At 35.5% G+C, this 26,690-nt stretch overlaps 1 protein-coding gene across 1 annotated transcript in view; it reads left to right on the top strand.

Moving 5' to 3' along the window:
• Positions 1-26,690, top strand: part of naaladl2 (N-acetylated alpha-linked acidic dipeptidase like 2) — an 801,028-nt gene that overhangs the window by 204,082 nt on the left and 570,256 nt on the right. Inside the window, exon 5 of the mRNA XM_030132744.1 lies at positions 24,292-24,411. Coding sequence (XP_029988604.1) covers positions 24,292-24,411 — 120 coding nt within the window. The remainder of the gene's footprint in view (positions 1-24,291; positions 24,412-26,690) is intronic.

Genomic DNA, 26,690 nt, shown 5'->3' with positions numbered 1-26,690 from the left:
AGAAAGGAAGTGGATCGATGCAATAACTCTGTAAATATAAATAATATCAAGTTAAATTTCTACAGTCCAGCAATGATGGGGAGATGACCAAAACATAATGCCCGCATGCTGATCAGGATCTTCTTCTGGATCCGGGAACTTGTGGAAAATTTAACATGGGCTCTTATCCGGAAAAAAAAATCAGTCGTCTTCTTCTCCGAAACTCCAGTTCTGATTGACTTCAAACTTGGTATACAGCTTCTGTATGATGATGTCAACACAAGATACTGACATTATTTCCATCCGGATCTGATTCTGGATTTGGTGTGACTTTGAAAAATTTTCCCATTATGAGAGATAGGAAGTGGATTGATCCAATAAATCAGTAAGTATCAATGATGTGAAGTTGGAATTTGAATTTTTTACAGATCTGATTGGAATATGACCAAAACATGGGCTATTTCTGTGATATAATAAATACACAGAACTGGCTGATAATAAATGGCATCTGCATACATTTCCCAAAGCGTTTAATTTGGCCGGTAAGCTACAGGGCCATTGGTCCTATTTTTATTTAACGCAACACAGAATATTACACCTCAGTTTCTCTGCCATTTTTTACACTCACGTTGTCTTGGTTTGTTTATTTTTCCGCTTATGACCCAGATTGACCTGGTGACGTCCACTCGTGTCGTCACTGTTCGCTTGGAAAATCCAAGTTTTACTCAGTGCCTGTTGGGAACCAAAATTTTGGTAGCTGAACGCTCTGATTTTTGGCATGAATACTTCTGCCAGTTTGAGATTAGGTGCAGGAACCGGCACCGTTCTCTGTCGGCCTTAAAACGGCTCCAGAAGACTCAGAGGGCACCTGTGCACATCGGTCTAGCATAGGCGCCATAGGAGCATATATACAGGGTGGGGAAGCAAAATTTACAATATTTTGAGGCAGGGGTTGAAAGACAGTGTATGACCAATTAGTTTATTGAAAGTCATGAGAATTTATTTGCCACAAGAAAATGTACATAATAGAAAATGTTTTTATTCTATGTGTCCTCCTTGTTTCTCAATAACTGCCTTCACACACTTCCTGAAACTTGCGCAAGTGTTCCTCAAATATTCGGGTGACAACTTCTCCCATTCTTCTTTAATAGTATCTTCCAGACTTCCTTGTAATAGTTTTGCTCATAGTCATTCTCTTCTTTCCATTATAAACAGTCTTTATGGACACTCCAACTATTTTTGAAATCTCCTTTGGTGTGACAAGTGCATTCAGCAAATCACACACTCTTTGACGTTTGCTTTCCTGATTACTCATATGGGCAAACGTTTCTGAAAAGGTATGGATAATAGTGTTAGGTATGATTATGACATCAATATATGTTTGGTTTCAAAACAACTGACGTAGTGCCTGCTGAGAATAAACAACTAAATGTTCATTGTAAATTTTGCTTTCCCACCCTGTATATAAATAATGCATAGTAACAATGACAATGTAGAGAACAGACCTATAGAGATATATATATATTTTTTTTTTTGGAATCGTAAATCTGTCAAAAGATTTTGCAGTCTAAAAGAAAACTGCTTGTTAATGACTGCTGTTGTATTTTGTCAAATGTGAAATGTGGGTTTAAAGACAGTGTGACTTTCACAGTGGCAACCATTGTGTCTAATAAGGCTTAATAGAATGCTGCTGCTGCTTTTATTTATTTATTTATTTTCCTTAAAAAAGAGGAATTTATTTATTTATTTAATACTTTATTTAGTGCTAGACAAAATATTGTGACGGGTAAAACAAACAAACAAACGAGAATTCATAGGACATAGACATTAAGCAAAACAAAGACGGGTGCAAACAAAGGACTATTTACAAGTATGTTTGCGTGCATGCATGTGTGTGTTTGTGTGTGTGTGTGTGTACATATATGTGTGATTATTTGTGATTTTTTTTTTTTGTGTGGGTGGTGCATACCCAGGTGGAAACAGAAGAGAAAATGGGAACAAAATTGCCAGTTTAATAAGTAAAAGGGTTAAAGGATACGACTATACAGAAGCGAGAAATCAGAAAAAGGTTTTAAAATAATAATATAGAAAGAAGCTTAGGGGAAAAAGAAAAAAAAAAGGTGATTGTGTCTAATAAGGCTTAATAGAATGCTACTGCTGCTTTTATTTATTTATTTATTTTACTTAAAAAAGAGGAATTTATTTATTTATTTATTTATTTATTTATTCAATACTTTATTTAGTGCTAGACAAAATATTGTGACAGGTAAAACAAACAAACGAGAATTCATAGGACATAGACATTAAGCAAAACAAAGACGGGTGCAAACAAAGGACTATTTACAAGTATGTTTGCGTGCATGCGTGTGTGTGTGTGTGTGTGTGTATATATATATATATATATATATATATATATATATATATATATATGTGTGTGATTATTTGTGATATTTTTTTGTGTGGGGTGGGGTGGGGCATACCCAGGTGGAAACAGAAGAGAAAATGGGAACAAAATTGCCAGTTTAATAAGTAAAAGGGTTAAAGGATACGAGTATACAGAAGCGAGAAATCAGAAAAAGGTTTTAAAATAATAATATAGAAAGAAGCTTAGGGGAAAAAGAAAAAAATAGGTGATTGTGTCTAATGAGGCTTAATAGAACGCTGCTGCTGTTTTATGAAAGGACTAGAACAGTGTAACGCTTTCTGAAGATGCCGCTCTTTTCCTCATGTGTACTCCTTTCTTTCTGAAATGCACCAAATGATTTTTTTTTTTTTTTCCCAGTGTTTAGCCTTTTTCACAGAAGGTTTGTGATGTGTTTTGAACTCCTCATCATCTGTGACAGCGGTGACATGCGATTGAAGATGGTGCACAAACCTTTTCATTCATCAAGAATTGATTTCTTCCATGGCGGTGTAAACATGTCTTCAGGAAGTTCAAGTTGGCTATCAAGGCATTTTTAAGGCTGGCTCACAGAGACACTTTTAGACTGACTTTATTACAACCAAACAGCTTAGCGTCATCAGCGATATTTAACCCTTTCATGCACTGTCCACTCCAGTGGACAGTTATTCTCCAGCTGTTCTCTTGTATATTAATGGGTTTTGTTGTTTTAGTTCCATATCAGCCAACACAGTGGATGCTTATGCACCATCCCATACACTGTAATTCAGATCATTACTGTAACTGTACTGTTTTTGATAAACCTGATCTGCAGTAACATGTTTAAGTGTAAATCAATTGTTATTTGTTAGACAAGAAGGTTTCTTTTTTTTTTTGCATATTATCTCCATGAAGTGAGTAATTACTAGCATTGGAATATGTTAAAATGTGAGAAGACATCAGATTAGCAGCATTAAATTGTTTTTATTTCATTGTTTTCATATCACTTTATGATATTGGGTTTTAAACACATGTTTCTTTACTTCAAAAATTAAATCCATGGATATTTTTGTAACTCCATAGGAAAAAAAAAAAAAAAAAACTCGATCGCATTGTTTTTTTTCATGGCCAAACACTGAAGAAAAAAATCTTGACTAAGGTTCTCATAATTCGTGCATGAAAGGGTTAAGTTAGACTCCATTACCTGTACAGCTCATATCACTGAACCAACAGCGACTAATCAAATAATGAAAAAATCTTGTATACTGTATGATACTGACGCAAATAGAGTATTTTGATTATTTTATCTATTTTACCCGCTATCCATCCACATTTAGGTTATTTTTTATTACTGGGTTGCAACTTTTTTTTTGCATACACTGTAATTTTTTATGACATAAAACCAGAAATACTTAGGTGAAAAATGACACCAAAGACAGGCCCAGTTGTCATGGGAGCCTTAGGACTTGTAAAGATAGAAGGAGAAAAAAAAAACTACACAAGCAGCATCCCAAGCAACATCAACATCCATAGAGTACAGAAAATCCTCCTGGCGCGGTACACATTCACCAGAGGGTGTTATCCATCAAATGAAGCACGAGAGCCGTCTCCCTGTAGAGCCTGAAGACCATGTGGTCACAGTTATAAGAACATGAAAGAACACGTGAGACGAGCAGACAAATATGAAAGTAAAGTAGTGCGTCTGGACCTACATACAGTAGATAGAGGAGGGGGTTTTTAGACCATGCACTTTGTCTTTGTTACAGATAGTGGAATGTGTTAGACATTCCACCAAACTGAAACAGAAATAGTTTATGCAATTAGCATGGTGGTTTTCACAGCAACCATAATGGATGCATTAAAATGATTAAATTACACTTTAATAACGCTAAGCTTTTTCAAGGAAAAATACTATGCGATAGTGGCTGTGAATGTTGCACTTATTAGAGTATTGGATGGTGAAGCAGGTCATTACCACCCACTACAGAGTTTCCTCATTGTGTAGAAATGGCTGCTGGTTAATGTGCGTTTTTATATAAGTGACTTCCACTGGATTGACTGTTTCAATGAGAACTGCAGTAGTGTACTAAATCAACTAAACAGACAGGTACTAGCCTAGTGGTTCCCAACCTTTTTTTGGCTCGTGACCCCATTTTAACATCGCAAATTTCTGGCGACCCCAGACATTCAAAATGGAGACTTTTTGTTTTCTAAAATTGATTTGAGTTTGGGCTTACTTCAACACACAGAACGCCTTTTCTGTTGCAGTAAACGACATATCTGTTCCTGAAAGCTGAACAATAAAAATGATTACACTTTTTTGAGCAAAAAGAGCAAACAAATTTTAAACAAATTATTAGGTGATGAAATTATATCAAATTTTTTGGGACACCCTGTAGTTTGTCTTATATCTCAGTAAATATTTAATTCTAAAATAGAACCAAAATGCTTCCAAACTTGCTTCCTAACATTAGTCTTAGGGATGTATCGTTGTATTGGTGAGCTGATATTATCGGCCTGATATTGGCATAAAAATGTAATATCGGTGAATATCATTATCGGTTTGTTTGCCTATCATTAAAACCGTTAAAATAATGCCTTGATTTCGCCGGCATTTACTGACGCGTAAATGAAGCATTGTTTGTAGCTGAAAGAAATGTGCAGTTTTCAAAACTGTAGAGTAGAGTTGCCACACTGTAATCGACTCATGGAGGGAGGGAGAGGAAATAAATAAATATGGCATTTTTTCCACAACTTCAGTTGAAGTATGTATTCTTTGCACAGACAGTGTTTACATTTTGAAAGCCTTGTTGTATTTGAGAATGCATCCAATGGGGCATCACAATAAAATTAGGCATGATTTGTTAATTCCATGACAGGAGATATGTGATGTTACCTAAAATTAGTTTAACATCCCACATATATCGGCAGTGGTATCGGCAGATATCGGAATCGGAAATTAAGCGTTGGACAATATCGGCATATCGGTTTTCGGCAAAAAAGCCAATACCGGACATCCCTAATTAGTCTACATCTGGTTTGAATGTTTAGCCCAGTGGTTTCCAACCTATTTTGCCTTATGACCCCATTTTAACATCACAAATTTTTGGTGACCCAAGACATTCAAAACAAAGACTTTTTTTTTTTTTTTTTTTTGCTAAATTAATTTGTTTTTGATCATGTAATAGTTTGCTATACTATGTTGCAAATAAACATGCGTTTTACATGACATTTAGTCTATACAATGTATATTATTATGGATGGAGGCAGAAAAGCCAGGTGTAGATTACCGCACAGTGAGAATTTTATTTTCCTTGGTCAGGATATGTACAGTCAGTCCAGTCAGTGTCTACATGACATTTGAAAAAATTCACAAAAGACGTCTTGTTTTGTCCTCCAATAACATACTATGGTTGAAGTTTTGAATTTCAGAGTATTTCTATGAGTGCCTTATAAAGGGTTTAGGATGAGCCAACAGTACCAGATGGAAATGTGCATAAATTTACATTTTCCTTTTTTTTTTTTGTTAACCCTTTCATGCATAATGCCTACTCCAGTGGACAGTTATTCCACAGCTGTTCTCACATATACTTTATTTTATGTGTATTTTATATGTATATTATATTTTTATATTTTGTTGTTTTAGTTTCAAATCAGCCAACACTGTGGACGCTTCTGCATCATCCCTAACACTGCAATTCATACCATTACTGTAACTTTGCTGTTCTTGATAAACCTGATCTGCACTAACATGTTTGAGTGTAAATCAGTTCTTAATTGTTAGACTGTAATTAACAGTTTTGTTTTTTTGGGTTTTTTTTTTGCATATTATCTCCATGAAGTGAGTAATAACTAGTGTTAGAATATGTTAAAATGTGTGATAACATCAAATTAGCAGCATTAAACATGTTTTTATTTCATTGTTTTCATATCATTTTCTGATATTGGGTTTGAAATACTTGTTTCTTTGCTTCAAGAATATAATGCATGGTGTAGCATGGACATTTTTGTAAATCCATGAAAAAAAAAAAAAAACACAAGTCAATTGTTTTGTTTTTTTCATGCCTATGGACGAATAAAAACACTCAAAAAACCCCAAAAACTCAACTAACTTTCTCATAAGTCATGCATGAAAGGGTTGAAGTTTGCAGTCCATTTGAATGGAAACCTGATTACTATAAATATAGTGATTGAGATTCTTTCTACACAATCTAATTTACTTTTTCTGGAGCACTTTTTTGGTCCTTCAATCAGGCAACAAAAAATATAGTTGGACTAAAATCTGTAAATAACCCTCTTTGTTAAATGTTATTTTTCTTTCCGAGTTAAAATTCAATGCGCTTCAAATCGAGCTGGGGGTTGTGGTCGAAGGTAAAGTGGGGTGAAATGCGCAGGCTTCACACGACTCTGGATCATAACATCAAAAAGCTCACTGATGCTTTATGAATGCTCACTTTTAAGTCTTCCAAGGACAGAGCGTGGGGAGAGACCACTGAGTAATTTAACACAGCTACAGTAAAGTACCTGTCCCCATCCCCTGGCTCTCCTATTCACTCTCGGCTCTTTTTTTTTTGTACCATTTATTTTGTCTGTTTTTGCCTTCTGGGAAGGACTTTGGAATGCCTAATTCTGAAGACAAATAGTCATTACCTGGTGTAAATGAAGATCTATATCTAATGCAGTAGTACTTACAGACTGAGTTAACTTGGTCACACCTCATCTTGTAGGAAAATAACTTTTACTGGAGATGACGCACTTCAGTAGTATTCCATATGTATATAATGTGTAAGTGATAGTTTAGTTTGTTGGGTTCTCAAAGCTGTTTTTGCACTGATAGTCCTTTTTAGCTTACCGGCTGACAGGCCGTAAGCTATTGTCGTCATGCGGCATCCATCGGCGTCGTCCGTTATAAAAACTTCAATCGTCTTCTTCTCCGAAACTACCATTTCTGATTGACTTCAAACTTGGTATACAGCTTCTTTATGATCATGTCAACAAAAGTTAGTGAAATTATTTGGATCTGGATCTGATTCTGGATTTGGTGCGACTTTGAAAAATGTCCTCATTATAAGAGATAGGAAGTGGATCGATGCAATAACTCAGTAAATATAAATGATATCCAGTGTAAATTTCTACAGTCCAGCCCTGATGGGGAGATGACCAATACATAATGTCCACATGCTGATCAGGATCTTCTTCTGGATCCGGGAACTTATGGAAAATTTAACATGGGCTCTTATGGGGAAAAAAATACAGTCGTCTTTTTCTCCCAAACTCCAGTTCTGATTGACTTCAAACTTGGTATACAGCTTCTGTATGATGATGTCAACACAAGGTATGGAAATTATTTCCATCCGGATCTGATTCTTGATTTGGTGCCACTTTCAAAAATTTTCCCATTATAAGAGATACTGTAGGAAGTGGATTGATCCAATAAATCAGTAAGTATCAATAATATCAAGTTGGAATTTGAATTTTTTACAGATCTGATTGGAATATGACCAAAACATGGGCTATTTCTGTGATATAATAAATACACATAACTGGCTGATAATAAATGGCATCTGGATACATTTCCCAAAGCTTTTAATTTGGCCGGTAAGCTACAGGGCCATTGGTCCTATTTTTCCACATGGACCAATACAAATGGAGCATTGACTTGAATACAGTTTAACTTCTGGAAAATTCCATGGTCACTCATTATAGAGGGTATGCACATACGTCACTTCCCCCCCGGGCCACACCCCTCTAAATCAGACTGAGTGGCAAAACTACCTGAACAGAACCCACTCAGACACAGGGAGAACATACAACAGACAATATGGCTTAACCCTGTACCACCAGGCCCACCAACAGTAATAGTATTCTTGAAAATTCTACGTTAACACCATTTTCAGACCAAAGCTAAAACATTTCCTACACAAGCACAACTGCAAGTAAATTTGGAAGAACTGTACATCACAAATATAAAAACTGTTTGCTACATGGAATAACAAATGTGTATTTTCAAGATTTTTTACACTTTGCCCCAGTTTCATCCTGTCACAGTAGTTGAATTATTAAACTTCAGGTGAACACTAGTGGTGATAATGATCCCAAGTGCTGAAGGTGTGTGTCAGGATGGTTGTTAGCGAAAATCTTCCACTTGTGCTGTCATACTACTACACAGAATTATTGTGTATTTTATCCCATCATGTTCTCAGTTCAGTTTTCATGAGGTAGATTTTATTTGCATTATTTTCAATTAGGTTAGCAACATTGCCACCCTGTGATTAGTGTAGTTGGTTGGAATGATGACGATCCCCATGTGGCTTAAATATAGGAAACTCAACAGACAAATGTTCTGTGTTTGAAAAATTGAAGAGAGATAAGTACAAGAACGTTGAAATGACTTCTTATCCCTCATCCCTACTGTGACAGAGTTGTTGTATTTAGTGTTGTTTTTGTCAGCCTGTTTTAATCCAGTCTTTATGCCAAACTCTCTTTTCAGCCTTTTTTAGTTGTAGTCACGTTCATAGTTTTTTCATCTAGTCAAGTTTGTCTGAAACTGAACCCTGCCTGACACAGTTGTGTCCGAACCCATCCTGAATCGTCCGGTCCTGTCTGGCTCAGTTCGGGTTGCAGCACTCTACCGTGCAGACCCGGACTGGAAACAGGTCTTTGTGGACCCTGGATGTCTGGAGCATGAGACAGAAGGCGAACCGGAGAAAGTGAACTGCCTAAGTGCGGAACATCTGGTAACCTGCAGACCTCAAAATTTCAAGGCACACCTGCAGTAATGCGACTGAAGATTATAATGTGGATTTGTCTCATTAACGACAATGAAGAGACATTTTATCACAGTTTTTGTTTTGTAAACTACATTTAGTCTCATTTTTATTAGTCAGCAGTATTGCGTTACACATTTAATTATAGTTATTGTCACATGACCACCATTTTTGTTACATCTTGTCTCATTTTCGTTATGCGATAAAGGTGATGAAGCTATTTTGTCATAATTTTCTTTGACAAAAGGCAACTCTAGTTGTATTCCTTAAAAATTCTACTTCTCTGTGAGTCATTGTACAAATTTTTTCACCTATGTTTTGTGGCTGATTTCATGTTGTGAGTCTCATTTTCCTATCTGGAAGTATCAAAGTATCTATCCCAAACATCTGCTTCACTTCACTTCCTTTTAAGTGCTTTGACAAGGCCTCATTTCAACTGTTGTGCAGGTCACCGTGACCTTGCTGGATTAGGCAGTGTATGAGAACAGAAACCGGAGCCTGGTCTCACCAAACGATGGACAAAACAAAGTCATTAATCTGGTAACATCATATTTGGCAAAGGAGCGTATCACGCACGTAGTGAACGGTCGGATTCCTTTTATGGTAGAAAGGATGTGCAAATGTTGTGTAATGTTCCTGTATAAAACCCCTGTTGAAGAAAGAATCGGAGAGACTCCCTGAGACCATCCCAAAGTCTTTGTTTCTTCATTTTAGCAACAACAGTTTCTCTTCTCATGTTTCTACTTCAGTGCATCGACTTCGTATGTAATTGTGCAGGAAATCTGCTTTGCAATGGGTCAAACACTAACCAGTAATGAATTAGCCTATGTAATGAAGCTCTACAGAAGTTCAAGAAGGTGCTTCCAGTTCGGAAACATGTGAACACAGGCCATTGCTTCTCTTTTTCATGCTCTATGTATGGGTCTCTGACTATGAATAAAAAAAAAAAAAAATTGGAAGGACGGACTGTGAGTCACATGATGTGATGGCACACAGGCAGTGGTCTGACCGAGGCAAATCCACAACTCGGCTGCTTGTCACTGAGAGCCCAGCAGGAAGAAAATAAAGAATGGTTAGGGTAGTGTGTTGGCATCACAAAGCAGTGAAGAAGGTGAAAGAGATTAGGCCAAGGACGCCCAGACATCACTTCTCTCTTATTCACCTCAGCTGGCCCAAGGTTGAACACAGACTGATGCACCCATGTGAGGTGGCTCCAGGCAATATATGACACCTCCACTGAAACAGAGGTGGATTTACAGTGTGAGTGAGAGGTTAGGAATTATACTCTTAAAGGAAGTATTGAATGCATGAATTGCTGCCCTTTTACCAGAAGTAGTTTTGGCTTCCTGTCAGCGGCAAAAAGGATGAATGGGGTCAGTGCCCTGCAACTCCTGCTCCTGTTAACCACTGGTAGAGGAGGAAGACCTAAAACGTTGATTAGCATCTTGATTTACTGGATAGTGCTGCTGATGGAGCGTAGGACAATGGTTGGTCATTAGGACGGCCCCAGACTCCATTGACCGATTGTGTCTGCTGATATGTAATTTTCTTTACAAGCACTTATTGTGCAGGAGAGAATTAGGATTCTCACTATAGGCTTCTGATACTGAGGTTTGGCACTAATGGGGCCAAAAATAGAAGAGGTCCAATCACTCCAAAAACAGGAATTCAATTTGCAGAATCAAGTAGCATTAATAACCCTTTAAACCCTGAGCCTAAAATGGTCTTTTTTTCTTATTTTGACTATAAAAAGGTTAGAAAATATGCTGTGAGTGAGACTGTTTGCCCATTTTTCCAGAGCACTCCCCCCCCCCCCCCCAGATCTTTCAAAATCTAGCAACATTTATGATTTACTGCATGATACTGCTAAAATGGCTTCTTCTCTAGCTTCTAGTACAGGCATGAGTGAAATTACCGTAATGACCCAATAATCAATCAATCAATAAATCGAAAATTTATTTATATAGCACTTTACAACAACATAATGAAGTGCTTTACATCTCAAAGCATGATTAAATTATAAGTCTGTTATAATAACTTGAAGCACTCGGAGAGCGCAGACCTCTGCCAAGGCAGATCAGTGCCCCGGATTTGGATGAAAATTTCAGGAAATGTTGATACTGGCACAAGGAACAAATGATTACATTTTGGTGGTGATCGGGGGCGTGGAGGGGCCACGGGGCCCAGTGATCGGCCTTGGCGGAGGTCTGCACTGTCTTTTCTAGAACAGCACTCGTAGAGTGCAGACCTCCGCCAAGGCCGATCAGTGGGCCCCCATGCCCCCCCCCCCGCACACACACACACACCCACACCCCCAATCACCACCAAAATTTAATCATTTGTTCCTTTTGCCAGTATCAACATTTCCTGAAATTTTCATCCAAATCTGTCCGTAACTTTTTGAGTTATCTTGAACACAGACAATGCGATGAACTGGCGACTTGTCCAGGGTGTACCCCGCCTTCACCCCTTTGTAGCTGGGATAGGCTCCAAGCGACCCCCGTGACCCTAGTGAGGATAAAGCGGGTTCAGAAAATGAATGAATGAACAAACAAACAAAACAACGCCGACAAAAACATAACCTCCTTGGCGGAGGTAATAATAGATTACATGAACACATATTCAAAGCGCGTACAGTGGATCCATTATTCATTCATTCATTCACACTCTGGTGGTGGTAAACTACATCTGTATCCACAGCTGCCCTGGGGCAGACTGATGGAAGCATGGCTGACAATTTTTGCCTACAGCCCCTCCGACCACCACCAAACATTCATACACCAGTGTGAGTCGCAGCACCGGAGGCAAGAAGGGTGAAGTGTCTTGCCCAAGGACACAACAGCACATGATAGAGCAGGATTCGAACCACCAACCCTTCGGTTATTGGACGACCTGCTCTACCATCTGAGCCATGGCTGCCTATAAAGTTTCAGGTTTTAGAAACCATTGTAATTTTTCTAATTGCACAAACAGTGAAAGAGTTGCAGCCATCCAAACTGCATATGCTCAAGGTGTGTCAACGATGACACATCAGGTTTTAAAGAGTTAACATATTACATAAGTGTTGCACTGAGGATGTCATGGCTAAGATTTGGGTAGGTTTTTGCACAAAAACAACTTGCTTTCTTCTCTAATTGGAGAATCTAGCAGGAGACCATTGGCGTTGGAAACCACTGTTGGAAGACCCAATAGAAATAGTAGTGACTGATGTTAAACTGTCAATCTATTCCTCTGTAAGCAAACACAGTTCAGCCAAAGACAACAGAACACTGGCCCTGACTGATCCTTTGGGGAGGTTTCTGCACTATCCATCAGCCCTAAGGGCAGCTATAAAGTACTTAGACAACAGCTGGAGGCTTGATGCTAAACACTGGATTGTGCACTTTTTTGTACACAGGCATGATATGTGAACTTCTATTATGTGTTTTATCTGTCATGTGATCTTTTAATGTTTCCAGAAGTCTGTGGTGGAATGGGGACATTTTTCCACTCTGTGAAAATGGACTGGTCAGCTGTCCATTAATATATTATGAGATTTTGGAGGGTAAATCCACTCACACCAAAATGTTTAAGGCCAGACTGAGATATAAAACATTGGATTCACTGAAAGAGATATAAAATCAGTCCATTTACCAGTGAGGACAGAAGGCCAACCCTGGCTGATTCTTATTGGGGGGGGTAGGGGTGGGGGGTTCTCCACTTTCATTAGCCCACGGGGCAGCGCTACAGTACTTTGACAACAGCTGAAGGCTTGTGGCTAAGCAAATACTCCCATATTTGTATCCACAGTTTGGGTAAGGAAAATAATAATATATGTTTTGACCTATTTATCTGTATGTTTTTCTTTTGTGCAGACAAAAAAGGGAGTGGATTTCAGGCTCCATTTCTAGACAGTGATAGGAATATCATTGAAGAGTAGTGGCTTTCAGGAAGCTAAATGTGCTGCAGTTGGGGGGGGGGTTGCTGTATTTTCAGTAATATGGTCTTGACAGTGGATATGACTTGGTTCTGATCCCCGTACATTGCTGCAAACCTTTCGGAGACATCCCATGATCTTTCCACTTCCTCTATTTGTTACATTTTATGATAGCTGCCTGTTAACCGATAAAGACCCATGTAATAAAACATGCATATATCCATTGATCTCTAGATACTTTTGTCTGCCCGAGTGCATATGAAAATGTTTCATCTGGTAAACTATGTGCAAAACATAGACTGAATAAGACGTAGACAAAGCTGTGACATCACCTATTGGTTTATGGCCTGGTATTTTGAAGCCTCGCTTGCTTTTTCACCATTGCCACCCTGATTTTTGGAATCTTAGCGCCCATATTTGGATAAAAGGGTGGAGCTCAGGAAAAGTGAGCTGTGAAACTCACAAAACAAACTCTAGCTGAAAATACTGACATGTTATACCACTAGGTAATTTAAGTTACTTGATAAAGGTAAACAATTGTGTGAAATAACAGTAATGTCAATTTTACATAAATAGAAAAAACACTAATTTGTATATCTGGTCAAATCTAATTGACTTACAGACATACAGTCCAATACTACTACTACTACTACTACTACTACTAATAATAATAATAATAATAATAATAATGATAATAATGATAATAATAATAATGTTAGCTTTGATTGATTTAGGTTAAGAAACTGGGCTGTAAATATGTTTTGTTTTTTGCCATAAAATTGTGGGTTTTCTAATCAATGTCTTTGAGGATTTATTTGCATATGAAGCCAGCATGAAGTGGCCATTTGAAGAACTATATGTTTTGGTAGTTAAATTACACAAAGGACAATTTATACATGATATTAAACATAATAAGGCAAAAAAAATGTCTGGAAAAATGTTCATATCATATGATCCCCACCATACCCTATGATGCATGTCAACATTTATTGGCCTTTTTCCTAACTGGATGTACTTAACTTCTGAAAGATTTTCACTTCCTGGTGGTGGGGTGTGGACCAAATAAGTGTGTATGTGGCTTTTACAAGTTTTGGAGAACACACAACCTTAGGCTTTGCTCTCACTGGAGGATTAAAGACAACAGCTAGACAGACTTGTATTTATTTTCTTGTTTTGTCCTTGTGTTTGGATATTTTTTGCCAGTTTGCCAAGTTGCCATGAGCAAGATACACACACAGGAGTTTAATGAATGAAGTAGACTATTAGGCTGCTCCAAATGTTTCAGGTAACAACAAGGTCTAGTTCCCCTCAGCCCATTACACCTCCATTTAGTCACCTCCAATCTTGTGTTTTGCACACTGACTGCATTTTCATATGAGGCAAATTGTCGTGTCGCTATTAGGCTTAGGTATTGTAAAACTCAACTAAAACATCTGCTCGTTGGTTAATTGGATAGGTTGCTGGGCTGTCACCTGGGAGAAGGAGAAGGGTTTCAAGTCAGGCTCGAATGCAGGCTGAGTTTCTTAAAACATTAATATAAAAAGGTCTTTGACATATTAACACACACATAAACATGAAGAAATTGACTCTGCACACAAATTCATCACTGCCGTGTTGGTTTCTCTTGCATTTTTGAAACATTAAATCATTGACAGAAAATTCCAGTTCTTTGAAACTGGAGCCTTTATTGGTCCTTCTGAACACCAAAAAAAATGTTTTATCAAATATCAGTTTTGATGTATGAGTTTTAATTTTGTATCATATTTGATACACCTGGTCTCAATGCTCAAATATTATTATTTTTGAACAAACAAAAACATAATATGACACAAACATGTTTAACAAATTGGTAATTCCTTCTCAAAATTGGCAAAGTTCTGCCTCCTTCCTCATTTATAACAATCTTGTAGTGTCTCTGGAAAGGCCTCTGGTGAAGGAATTCCTCCCCCCTGGTGGATTATCTGTGTATTGTATCTAATTGTATACATCAGGTTTTTCAAGGAAAAAAATATCACACTGATTATGTAGAGGGCTTCAAATCTCATGTATCAAATATGATACGTTTGGCGTTATAGGGTTAAATGCTGAGTAAATATTTGCAGGATTCATTTTTTATTAAATCTAAATGTGAAATACAGTGTTTCCGCTGGTATAGATTTTACGTAGCACCGCAGCAAAATCCTTGCCGCCACACCATACATTTCATACAAAAAAAATCATCACTGTTGCATTAGACTTATTATACATACAGTGTGGGGAAGCAAAATTTACAATGAACATTTAGTTGTTTTTTCTCAGCAGGCACTACGTCAATTGTTTTGAAACCAAACATATATTGATGTCATAATCATACCTAACACTATTATCCATACCTTTTCACAAACTTTTGCCCATATGAGTAATCAGGAAAGCAAACGTCAAAGAGTGTGTGATTTGCTGAATGCACTCGTCACACCAAAGGAGATTTCAAAAATAGTCGGAGTGTCCATAAAGACTGTTTATAATGTAAAGAAGAGAATGACTATGAGCAAAACTATTACAAGAAAGTCTGGAAGATACTATTAAAGAAGAATGGGAGAAGTTGTCACCCGAATATTTGAGGAACACTTGCGCAAGTTTCAGGAAGTGTGTGAAGGCAGTTATTGAGAAAGAAGTAGGACACATAGAATAAAAACATTTTCTATTATGTCAATTTTCTTGTGGCAAATAAATTCTCATGACTTTCAATAAACTAATTGGTCATACACTGTCTTTCAATCCCTGCCTCAAAATATTGTAAATTTTGCTTCCCCACCCTGTATAATATTTAATAGGCCAGGACAAACAACCTGCTCCCTTAAATGAAAGTTTGCAAAAATTCAGGGGGTAGGGAAAAGGTAAATGAACGTTAAGTTTCATTTTGACTTCCGCGGGCAGCACAGTCCACACCGCCCCGTACCCCCATGGCATTATAAGTAGAATGGAGCCCAAACTAAAAGCAGTTATTGCAGTTTTTCCTCTTTAGTGGTTTTCAGCGTGAATAATGTCAGAGTGCATAGATTTTAAATTAACAAGACGTTTATGTTATTATTTCTAATCAACCGTAATACATTAAATATCATCAAATTTTAATAAGAAATGTAATTAAGATGATTAGCTGTATTTATAAACTAGAATCTCACATAAATCATGGCTTGTATTAATGTGTTCCTCTCCTCTTTGAGTATAATGGAGTTCTTGCAGTTTCAAGAAAACCTGTTTTTTCCTCATTAATATGCAAATGTGGGCATATGTGCTCCACAGTGTAATGAAATCATCCTCTCTGTATGTCCGGTCTACAGTGATGCTGCTGATGAATAAGCTGTGCTTACGTTCTGCACAGGAGTGAATTCACAGCATGATTTAATATCAAGGAGACACATCGTGATAGCACAATGATCCTGTCGCCATTTACCGTAGTGAAGGTCTTTAAGCTGTTTTATGCTGTTCAATAGCTATGACTTGTGAAGAGGAACTAAATAGCAACCCATACCGCAAGTGAGAGCACATTTGCTGAAGCTTAATGGCACTTCAGTTTAATTACACATTGTTGGTTCTGTATGCTTTATCACTTCTTCACACTGTTTATTTATTTATGTTATATCTTAAATACCTTTTCTCTGAAACCCTCTACAGGGAGCTAAGAAAATGACACAGTAGCCCCTTTTACACAGCACTTCTGTTACGGGAATATTTTGCCTTTATTCTGGAACGACATCTGTGGAAATCAGGGGTCTCAAACTCATTTTCTTTCAGGGGCCACATTCAGCCTGGTTTGAGCTCCAGTGGGCCGGACCAGTAATTTTATTTATTTATTTTTTTCAACTTTATTAACATTTGAGTATAGAGTACAACATTTTAAACAAACAACAAGATATCAAAAGGGAAAATGCATTTGAACATATAAGTTTAAGAAAATAATGCATAGATTTAAAAATACAAAGCGTAATATATAAATAATAGTAAAAAAAAAAATAAAAAAAATGTAAATAAATAAAAAATAATAATTCTGACAAATATAAATAAATAAATAAATGCAACAGAGAGTTCAGTTAGTATTAAAAAATTGTTGATAAATAACCAAGGTGTTAGTGCTTTTTTTTTTTTTTTAATTTTTTTTTTTATTATAAATGAGTTCTAAAGATTTAATATAATTTCCAGCCGGACCAGTAAAATAGTAACATAATAACATATAAATAATGACAACTCCAAATTTTTGTCTTTGTTTTAGTGCAAAAAACCCCCATTAAATTATGAAAATACTTACTTTTATGAACTATCCAAACAAAAAGGATGTGAATAACCTGAAAAAAAGGAAATTTCTCAAGAAAAATAAGTGCAATTAAAACCATATTATAGCTAAACTTATCATTTCTATATGTGTATTATAAATTGGATCTACAAAGACACTAAACACTTAGAAACAGGCAGAAAATTGTTAAAATTGTGCTTAATTTTCTTTAGACATTTCAGGTTGTTCATATTTGTTCAGGTTATTCACCTTGTATTATTACAGGATAGTTTGTAAATGTAAATATTTTTGTAATTTAATGTTATTTTTGGACTAAAACAAAAAAAAAAAAGTTGTTAATTCAGGATTTTTTGCTTAATTCAAGATTTTTTCGCTAAATTCAAGATTTTTTCCTTAATTCAAGCTAAACTTTTTTACTAAAATGGGGGTGTGTTTACTTGCTCAAGGTCACTGTCTTGTAGTGCTGCCACTTGCTCATGTCTGCCAATACGCACTTCAAAAATTCCCGTTTTTTTTTTCCATAGTAACCATTGGCGGCTGTGCGAGAATTGTTCGGTAACCGTGTGATCTCAAGATTCAATAATGTTCCCTGGCCCCCTAGATCGCCAGATTTGTCCGTTTGTGATTTTTTTCTTGTGGGGCTATCTCAAGAGTAAAGTGTACACGACTCGACCAAGAACTCTGGATGAGTTAAAACAGAGAATTCAGGATGAAATTCACAGTATCCCAGCTGAGATGTTGCAGCGGTCAATGAGGAATCTCAACAGCAGATTTCAAGAATGCATTTGTACAGGAGGACGCCATCTACAGGAAGTAATTTTTAAAAAATGAAAATTCCATCATTGTTTCTTAAATGGCATGGTTTAAGGTTGCAATTACAATGAATAAAATATTTTTCTTCCATCACTCTTGGTTTTATTGGATTGTTAAAAAGTTCCGTTTTTTTTTTTTTGTGTCACCCTGTATAATGTATAGTGGATTTACACATCCTTTTAAATGCACAGACTGAAGAAGACATTTTTAAGTTTTGCTCCAGATTATTCCACACATGTAGCCACAGATGATTATGTATTGTGATTGTCTCTCTCAACTCACCATGTATTTTTTTATCAGTAAGTTTTTTGATTTTTTTTTTTTCAATCAATTAAAAGAAATTTTAGGCGGCCCTATTTGAATTCCAGGCAACCCCACTGCAATAACTATTTAAATAGTGTTAAGTATTGTATGTGACTAATTTAGGGTCAGCAGTCTGCAACTAACTCTGTATACGCCTTTCCAAACACACGTATTATGCCTCTTCTCCAGTGATTTCATTTCTTTATATGCATACTAAGTGGCTTGTGAAGTCTTTCAAAGTGGTTTTCCCAACACTGGCCCTCTTTTCAGCCTGCTTCTCCTTGTTGTCTGACATAATGACAGTGTGATTGTGAAGGCACTTCATTTACTTGATGTGATAAGAGTTAATTACAGGGTGGATTTGAGCAGCTTTCAATCAGTTGGCTACAGAAACAATCCATGACCTCCTCTTTATCCTCCCTAAATGCCTGCAGTTCTTTTCGTTGCCATTTTCCCTTTGCATATGCCTTTAGAAACATACCCTATAGGAAAGACAAAATGCTTTTAATGCCAGCTGTTTTCTGTCTTTTGTGTCTGCCTCCTCCTCGTTACGTTGTGTCAGTAAGAGTTTACCTATATATTAAGTCAGTGTTTGTCATATGCAATGTTTTTACTTATCACCTTGAAAAATACATTCTAAATCTCTAAGAAACTCCTCTGACTGTGCTTTAACCCTTAGGGGTCTGAGCCTATTTTGGTTGTTTTGGAGTACTTTTGATTTTGCCTTTATATACTATATAAAGAAATGTTTATTATACCCATGTTTGGTATCTTTTTGTTTCAGCACAACTTCATCTGTCGATTATTTTTTCACTTTAACCCTTTCATGCACAGTGGTCACTCCAGTGGACAGTTCTTCTCCAGCTGTTCTCTTGTATATTCAGGGTTTTGGTTGTTTTAGTTTCATATCCGCCAACACAGTGGACACTTATGCACCATCCCATAATACACTGACATTCAGACCATTACTGTAACTTTGCTGTTCTTGATAAACCTGATCAGCAGTGACATGTTTTAGTGTAAATCAATTGCTAATTGTTATTAGACTGTAATTGGCAGGTATTTTTTAAACTTTTTTTTTTTTTTTTTTTTTGCATATTGTCTCCGTGCAGTGAATAATAACTAGTATTAGAGTATGTTCAAATGTGAGAAAACATCTGATTAGCAGCATTAAAAATGTTTTTATTGCATAGTTTTCCATATCATTTTCTGATATTAGATTTTAAATACATGTTTCTTTGCTTCAAAAATTAAATACATGGTGTCCAGCTGAGTGGAAATTTTTGTAACATTTTTTTTTTTTTTTTTTTATAATCAATCAGATTGTTTTTTTGTTTTTTATGTCTAAAGAGGAATAAAAACACTGCAGAAAAATATGTTGACTAAATTTCACATAATTAGTGCATGAAAGGGTTAATCTACTATGTCAACATAAAAGGACAAAAAACACACAAAAAAAATATAAAATCCGATTTGAAAAATGTATATAATTTATTGTATAACTAAAGATTTTTAACAAATATTTTCAAAGACTTTAAAAGTGAATATTGGTTCCAAATATTAGGTATATGAAATCAAAATTGTAATAAATTTAAACTATACTCAAATATTTGACATAAAAGCAGATCTTTCTCCGGTTTTCTAACCCTTCCCCCATTTACCCCACTCCTGGTCCTCCTGGTTTCCACATCCGGTTCAGGTGGAGGTTATTGTCACCTTTACCTGTAATGCTAATGCAGTCTGTGGATTAGAATACGCAGATTCGGCCAGTTTTTTCCGTTTTGAAAATGACAAAAAATGACGAAGATATGGTCAGAAATATAACGCCCAATTGAAATCTCGTTTGATGTACTCTGTGCTGTATGTACACTGTGCTGTCAAATGACAATAAAGAAATCTGTATCTGTATCTATGAAGGACTGGCTGGATCTTACTAAGGGTCAAAACACAGTAATGTCCCATCACAGAGCGAACTTCAATTGATTGCCATTCCAAAATTTATTTCAATATAAAGTAGCTTCTTGTTTTGGATAATCCCTTATGGTCCAACTAAAACAAAAATGTATTTAACCCTCCGGTATCCGGGTGCGCTTTTTAGGCACACTTTGCATTAAAAAACTTCATATTATTTTTCACAATTTAAATAAAGTTAGAATTCAAAAGTTGTTCATTTGTGCATGATCTTTAAAATTCTGCCCACCAACTAAAATTTGCACATTGTAAACAAAAGATAATTACCAGACTAGCATCTGTCTCCCAAGTGTGCCTAAAATGCACTATTTCTTCCATTATAACCACTGTTTTTGATCCGTAAGCCATTAAGGCATAAATCAGGCTTTTTCTGTTATCTGGGTTTCATTTGAGAGGTGAGGGTCTAAATTAATTTATTAACTTTGTTAATGTTGCTGTTAATCATTGACATGTGCCAGGCTGCAAAAATCAAATAATATGTAATCCAGTTTTTAATGTAGTATTTTGAAAAAAACAAAAACAAACATATTTCGGCTTTTTTGCATCACAAAATGTAGTGACATCATGATGAAAAGAGATCGTTTAAAGGGTTAAAAAAAAATCTAAAATGAATGATTATTTGATATGTATGATTAGGGCTGACCTTGATTTACAAAAATAAAATCAAATTAGAGCAGAAAAATAAATCAATATATAATATTTAATAGTTTGATTTATAGGTGTGCCTTTTTTTCACACTTGGTGATAGATGCTAGTATTTTTGAACATTTGAACTAGCGCCAAAAATAATTATGCAAATTAACTACTGTTGGAGTTAATCACTGACATATGCCAAGATGAAAAAATCAAATAATATGTGATCCACTTTTTCTGTCAAATATTGAAAAAAAAAATTTTTGTGTGTTTTTGCATCCAAAAAAATGGTTTGTTTACATTACACACATGGCATTTAAAGGGTTAAAAAATGTGACAATTATTGAGTATTTGGTATTTTTATTTACGGCTCAAGTTGATGAAATAGAAAAAAAGTGTAAAAGAATTAAAAACAAACTGTATGAAATTTTTTTTTGACATTATTCCACAAGTTTGCCAAAATGGCACACTTGGTGCTTAGTAAGGGTCTTACTGGACGGGATACCGGAGGGTTAAAAGTAAAAAATGTGGCTCATTTAGCAACACTAATCTGTCAAATTGTCTCTAAAATGTCCCGTCAGAGAGATTTCGAATATGATGTTTTGACCCATAAGAGAATGACGCTCATGGTTTCACTCAGACAGAAGCTGCTTACGCTGTTAATTTCGTTACCTCAGTAAGACGAAAGGGGAAGAAAGAAAGAGAGGAAAGAGGGGAGGAGGATAGAGTGATGGATATAGTTCAAGCAGAAGCATCCGAGAGCGTAGAGATTCTTCTGTATTTCAGTTTGCGGCGTCTTGTACCGTTCCATGGTCTGCAGTTTAAATGGAGGACTTTTATGATGCAAATGCGGGCAGGAGTGATAAATCTCTTTCCCCTTCCTCTCCTGGGTTCTCCTGATGCAAAAAGATGTGCTCTCTCTCTCTTTCTCTCTCTCTCTCTCTCTCTCTCTTTTCTCTCTCACCGTCTCTCTCCCGTTTTCTGTCGGCTGCAGCATCGCGTTACACTCGCCCCCCAGGCCACATGAAAAATGAATCAGGCCCAGGTGATGTAGAGAGAGAGAGAGAGAGAGGGGGGGGGGGGGGGGCGGAGATGGGGAGAGAGGGAGAGAGAGAGAGAGAGAGAGAGAGAGAGAGACCCCGAAAAGTAATGCTTTGACTTTCCTCAACTACTTCTAGGTCACTTTAATTTGGAGACGATAACACGGTCTCACACACACACACACACACACACACACACACACACGTTCATCCATCCCAAACAGACACAAATGCAACACACCCACAGCCAATCAGATGGAACTATTGATTACACGAAGTACGACCCTAAAAAAATCCATTCATACTCTACTTTAGTTTTCCGTTGTCATGTCAGTATCGTCACATATATCTGCATCATTAATGATATTTACTAATGTTCAATAGAAATGAGTGATACATGTTGTAAATGTATAATGTGCAACTGTTAATGTCGGTTTATTCTGATAAATAATACAGTAAAAATCTAATTGTTTCCTTTTAGTTTCAAGGCTTTTTAGCTCAAAAAAATGTTTAAGAATGAAGATTTTTTTTTAATTCTTTATGTTCACACATGCAAGAGTGAGATTATTTAGAGAATTATAATGAGAAAAAGCTTATTTTAGCATCAAGATATGCAGAAATACAACAAAACATCAAAGCAATTATTGTTTTAGCAACTATTAAAAAAAAAAAATACAGAAATAAACGAAACTGGAACGTAATTGTGATTATGTTGGAAAAAAATGAGTTATGTTATTTTCTTTCCAAGCTCTAATTATTGTAAATACATGTTTTAATACATTGCTATTTTTGGAGTTTTCTTTACCAGACATAATCATAGTTTAGAGGCATGCCTTTTTACTTCTAAGCTTCTTTAAATTTAGAAACAAATTAGACAAAAAAGACAGAAAACATCTAATTCCTTATGAGAACTTTAGTCGAAGGAACCCAACAGAAACATTATTATTAGTACATGAATAGAAAATTGGTGAAGGTCGTCTACATCCAGCTAAAAATAAATAAATAAATAAAATCTATGATCTGTAATGTTTTACATTCCTTTGCAGCCTAAGTAAATTGGAGTAAATGCAGATAAAATCAACTTGAAGTAGTACCTGTTTTTTCATAACTATCAACATTATTATTATATGTATTTTCTGTTTCTGTCATTTTTAGACCTTTTTTCTGTCTTTGTTGGTTGTTTTAATATTTTTGTATGTATAGGCAGATATTTTTTGTCTTTTAATAAAATTACCTTGAGCAAGAAAAGAAAAAAAAAAGCAAGAAAAACACGAAACAAAGAGAGTGAATTGTAAACACCTGTTATGTAGAATATCCTTGGTATTGTTTGTCTGTTTATTGTCAGACATTTCCTTCATCCTTAGTTGTTTGTTGATAATAACGTCATATTTTTATTCAAACAGACTACGTGTAAAGGATCAGCTGTGGTGCAAGAATCTGAATAACTTACTTTAACACCTGCAGAATGTTTGATGATATATGGGGAAGAAAAGTCAACCTAACATAGTGTGTTTTTTCTGTGTTATGGAGATATTTTTTACAGTGTTCGATTTGGTGTGTCTTAATATTTGTACTGCATATGACATATCTTAAAACCCCAGTATTTATTTAAGAAAAAAAAAAAACATAATTAAATTTGTGTTGGTATGAATTTCCGATGCAAACGAAATACAAGCATATATTTGTCTGTATATGAGTATGAATAATAAAAAAAAAATTATTATTATTTAACACCACTTTTTTTATTTATTTATTTTTATTGATTTATTTCAAATATGGAAATGGTACAAGCTTCCTAATTGCTATTCATTGACTTCTTTGCGTAACATAACCTCTTGAGACCCAGCAATGTATCTTTATCCTCTGTAGGGGACAGAAATTTCACAGTTTTATTTAAAAGAAAAATGGAAAAAAAAAAAAAAAAAAAAAAAGCTGTCAAGGGCATTCCATAAAAAAAAAAAAAAAAATCTGAAAAAAACTCTTGTAATGTGCTATTTTTAATCAAGACTATTAGTTAATGTAAAAAAAAAACAAAAACACAAATCTTTTATTTTCCTGGGTCTCACAAGGATAATATAGAAATGAAAATTCATGGAAGCAAAAAAAAAAAAAAGACTTTCAGAAAACACACACATCCTGGTGCACAATGCAGACCCAGTTTGTAAAAGCCTTGGATTACAGGGTGTTTCATAAGCTCTAATGCTGTGTATGGTCATTAGGGGGAGGTGGTGGACGTTCAGTACGGCGGCGTGGACGAGCTGAGGAGAGCCAAAGAAAGCCTGAACATCACCAACCAGATCGCTGTGCTCAAGCTGGGGAAAGCACCTTTACTGTATAAGGTAAGCCCTTCTCCAAGCTCAGCGAAGCTCCACCGCTCTGCTCTGCTCAAACCATCACACATTTAATGGTTAAACGCGATACCTGGAATGTATGTGATAAGAAAAACCCCTGAAGGATCTGTATTCGTCTACACAGTGGAATTACATTTAGCTTTTATTTATACCTGTCATGTGTAAGTAGCACTGAACGCTACTGTATGTTGTTTTAAAAAGTACAAAAAAATAAAATAAAATACTGTCAGTGAAATAGCACGTGTTATGATGTAAAAAACACTGGACAAAAAGGGTTTAGTTGTACCATTTGAACCCATAGAGACCGTTTTTCTCTATTTTTAGCCTTCCTTAAGTGATTTATCACCATTTACTCTAATATTATACTTTGTATTTTGCTTTTTTTTTATCTTTATTTATCATTTTATAAGCATATTTTACAATACAAATTAATGCATTGATTACACAGGTTGTTATCCCCCAATCTCACCCCCCTCCCTCCTCCAGGTGGTACCCACATACTGTAAATACAAAGCACATCTGATAAATAAAATTAATAATAACACGTAATCAAAAATAAATTAAGAAAAAAAAGATGTATTTTGCCTTTTGAAGTAAAAATGAGGTATTTTCCCATATTTAATGTACTAATTATATAGATCACAGGTGTCAAACATGTCGTCCGGGGGCCAAATCTGGCTTGCCAGAGGGTCCAGTCTGGCCCTTGGGATGAATTTGTGAAATGCAAAAATTACACTAAGATATTAACAATCATTTTAGTTCAGGTTCCACATTCAGACCAATTTAATCTCAAGTGGGCAGGATTCAGTAAAATACTATCATAATAACATATAAATAATGACAACTCCAAATGTTTCTCTTTGTAAATATAAATATTTTCATGTATTTACACTAAAGCAAAGTATAATTTTGCAAAAAATGTGAATAACCTGAAATGTCTTAAAAGAAGCAAGTACAATTTTAACCATATTCTGCCTGTTACTCAATGTTTTGTGTGTTTGTAGATCCACTGTGATCTGTAAGTTATAATGTACATGTGTAAATGATAAACTGAGGCAGAATATTGTTAAAATTACACTTATTTTTTCAGTTTCTTCATTTTATTCACATCTTTTGAAAGGGTAGTTTGTGGATGTAGATGTTCATAATGTAAACTGACTTTTTTTTCTCTAAAAAATAGAGAAAAGTTTGGAGTTGACATTATTTATATATTATTATGTTATTATTTTACTGGTCCGGCCCATTTCAGATCAAATTTAGCTGAATGTGGCCCCTGAACTAAAATGAGTTTGACAGCCCTGATATAGATGTTTATTAAAGCTTAGATTAACCCTGTCATGCATGAATTATGAGAATTTTAATCAATATTTATTTCCTGAGTGTTTTTTGTCCTCTTTAGGCATGAAACAAACAATGCGACTGAAAATTTTCTTATGAACCTATTTTTTTAATGGAGTTCCAAAAATGTCCGCTTGACACCATGCGTTTCATTTTTGAAGCAAAAAAAACATGGATTTACTGATATATCATGTGAAAACTATGAAATAAAAACATTTTTAATGCTGCTAATCTGCTTTTTTCTCACATTTTAACAAACTCAAACACTAGTCATTACTCACTTCATGGAAATAAAATGCAAAAAAATCCCAACTTTTTTGTTTAAAAAAAAAAAAAAAAAAAAAGTTAATTGCAGTTTAGTAACAATAACAAACAATTGTTTTTAGTTTATTTCGAATATGCAACAAAACAAAGTAATCTTACTTAGTCTTTAGAAATAAAACAGGTAGTAAGAGGTCATAGAGGAAAACACAAAAACAAAACTTATACATATACATGACTTCATTTGCACATTCTAAAAGGAGTGGGAGGAAGTATAATATAATTCCCACCCCTTCAGTACTCAAACATGTTACTGCAGATCTGGTTAAACTAGAACAGCAAAGTTACAGTAATGGTATGAATTACAGTGGATGGGATCATGTAAGTGTCCACTGTGTTGGCTGATATGGAACTAAAACAATAAAATCCATAAATATACGAGAAGAGCTTTGAATAGCTGTCCATTGTAGTGACCAGTATCCATGAAAGGGTTAAAGTTGAGGGTCATTCTATCCAAAACAGAGAAAATTTAAGAAAAAGACACATTGTTGTGCAAAATATATGATTAACTGAGCATAAAATAAGCATCCCCATCCACTGTCATTTATTAAACTCCATGGGTTTTTACTGGTGAGTCAATGTTGTAGAAGATGATGGTGTTTCCATGG

The sequence above is a fragment of the Sphaeramia orbicularis genome, chromosome 4 (genome assembly GCF_902148855.1).
Source record: "Sphaeramia orbicularis chromosome 4, fSphaOr1.1, whole genome shotgun sequence".
NCBI lineage: Eukaryota > Metazoa > Chordata > Actinopteri > Kurtiformes > Apogonidae > Sphaeramia > Sphaeramia orbicularis.
Note: the sequence above shows the minus strand (reverse complement) of the source record. Positions and strands in the feature narration are given on the sequence as shown.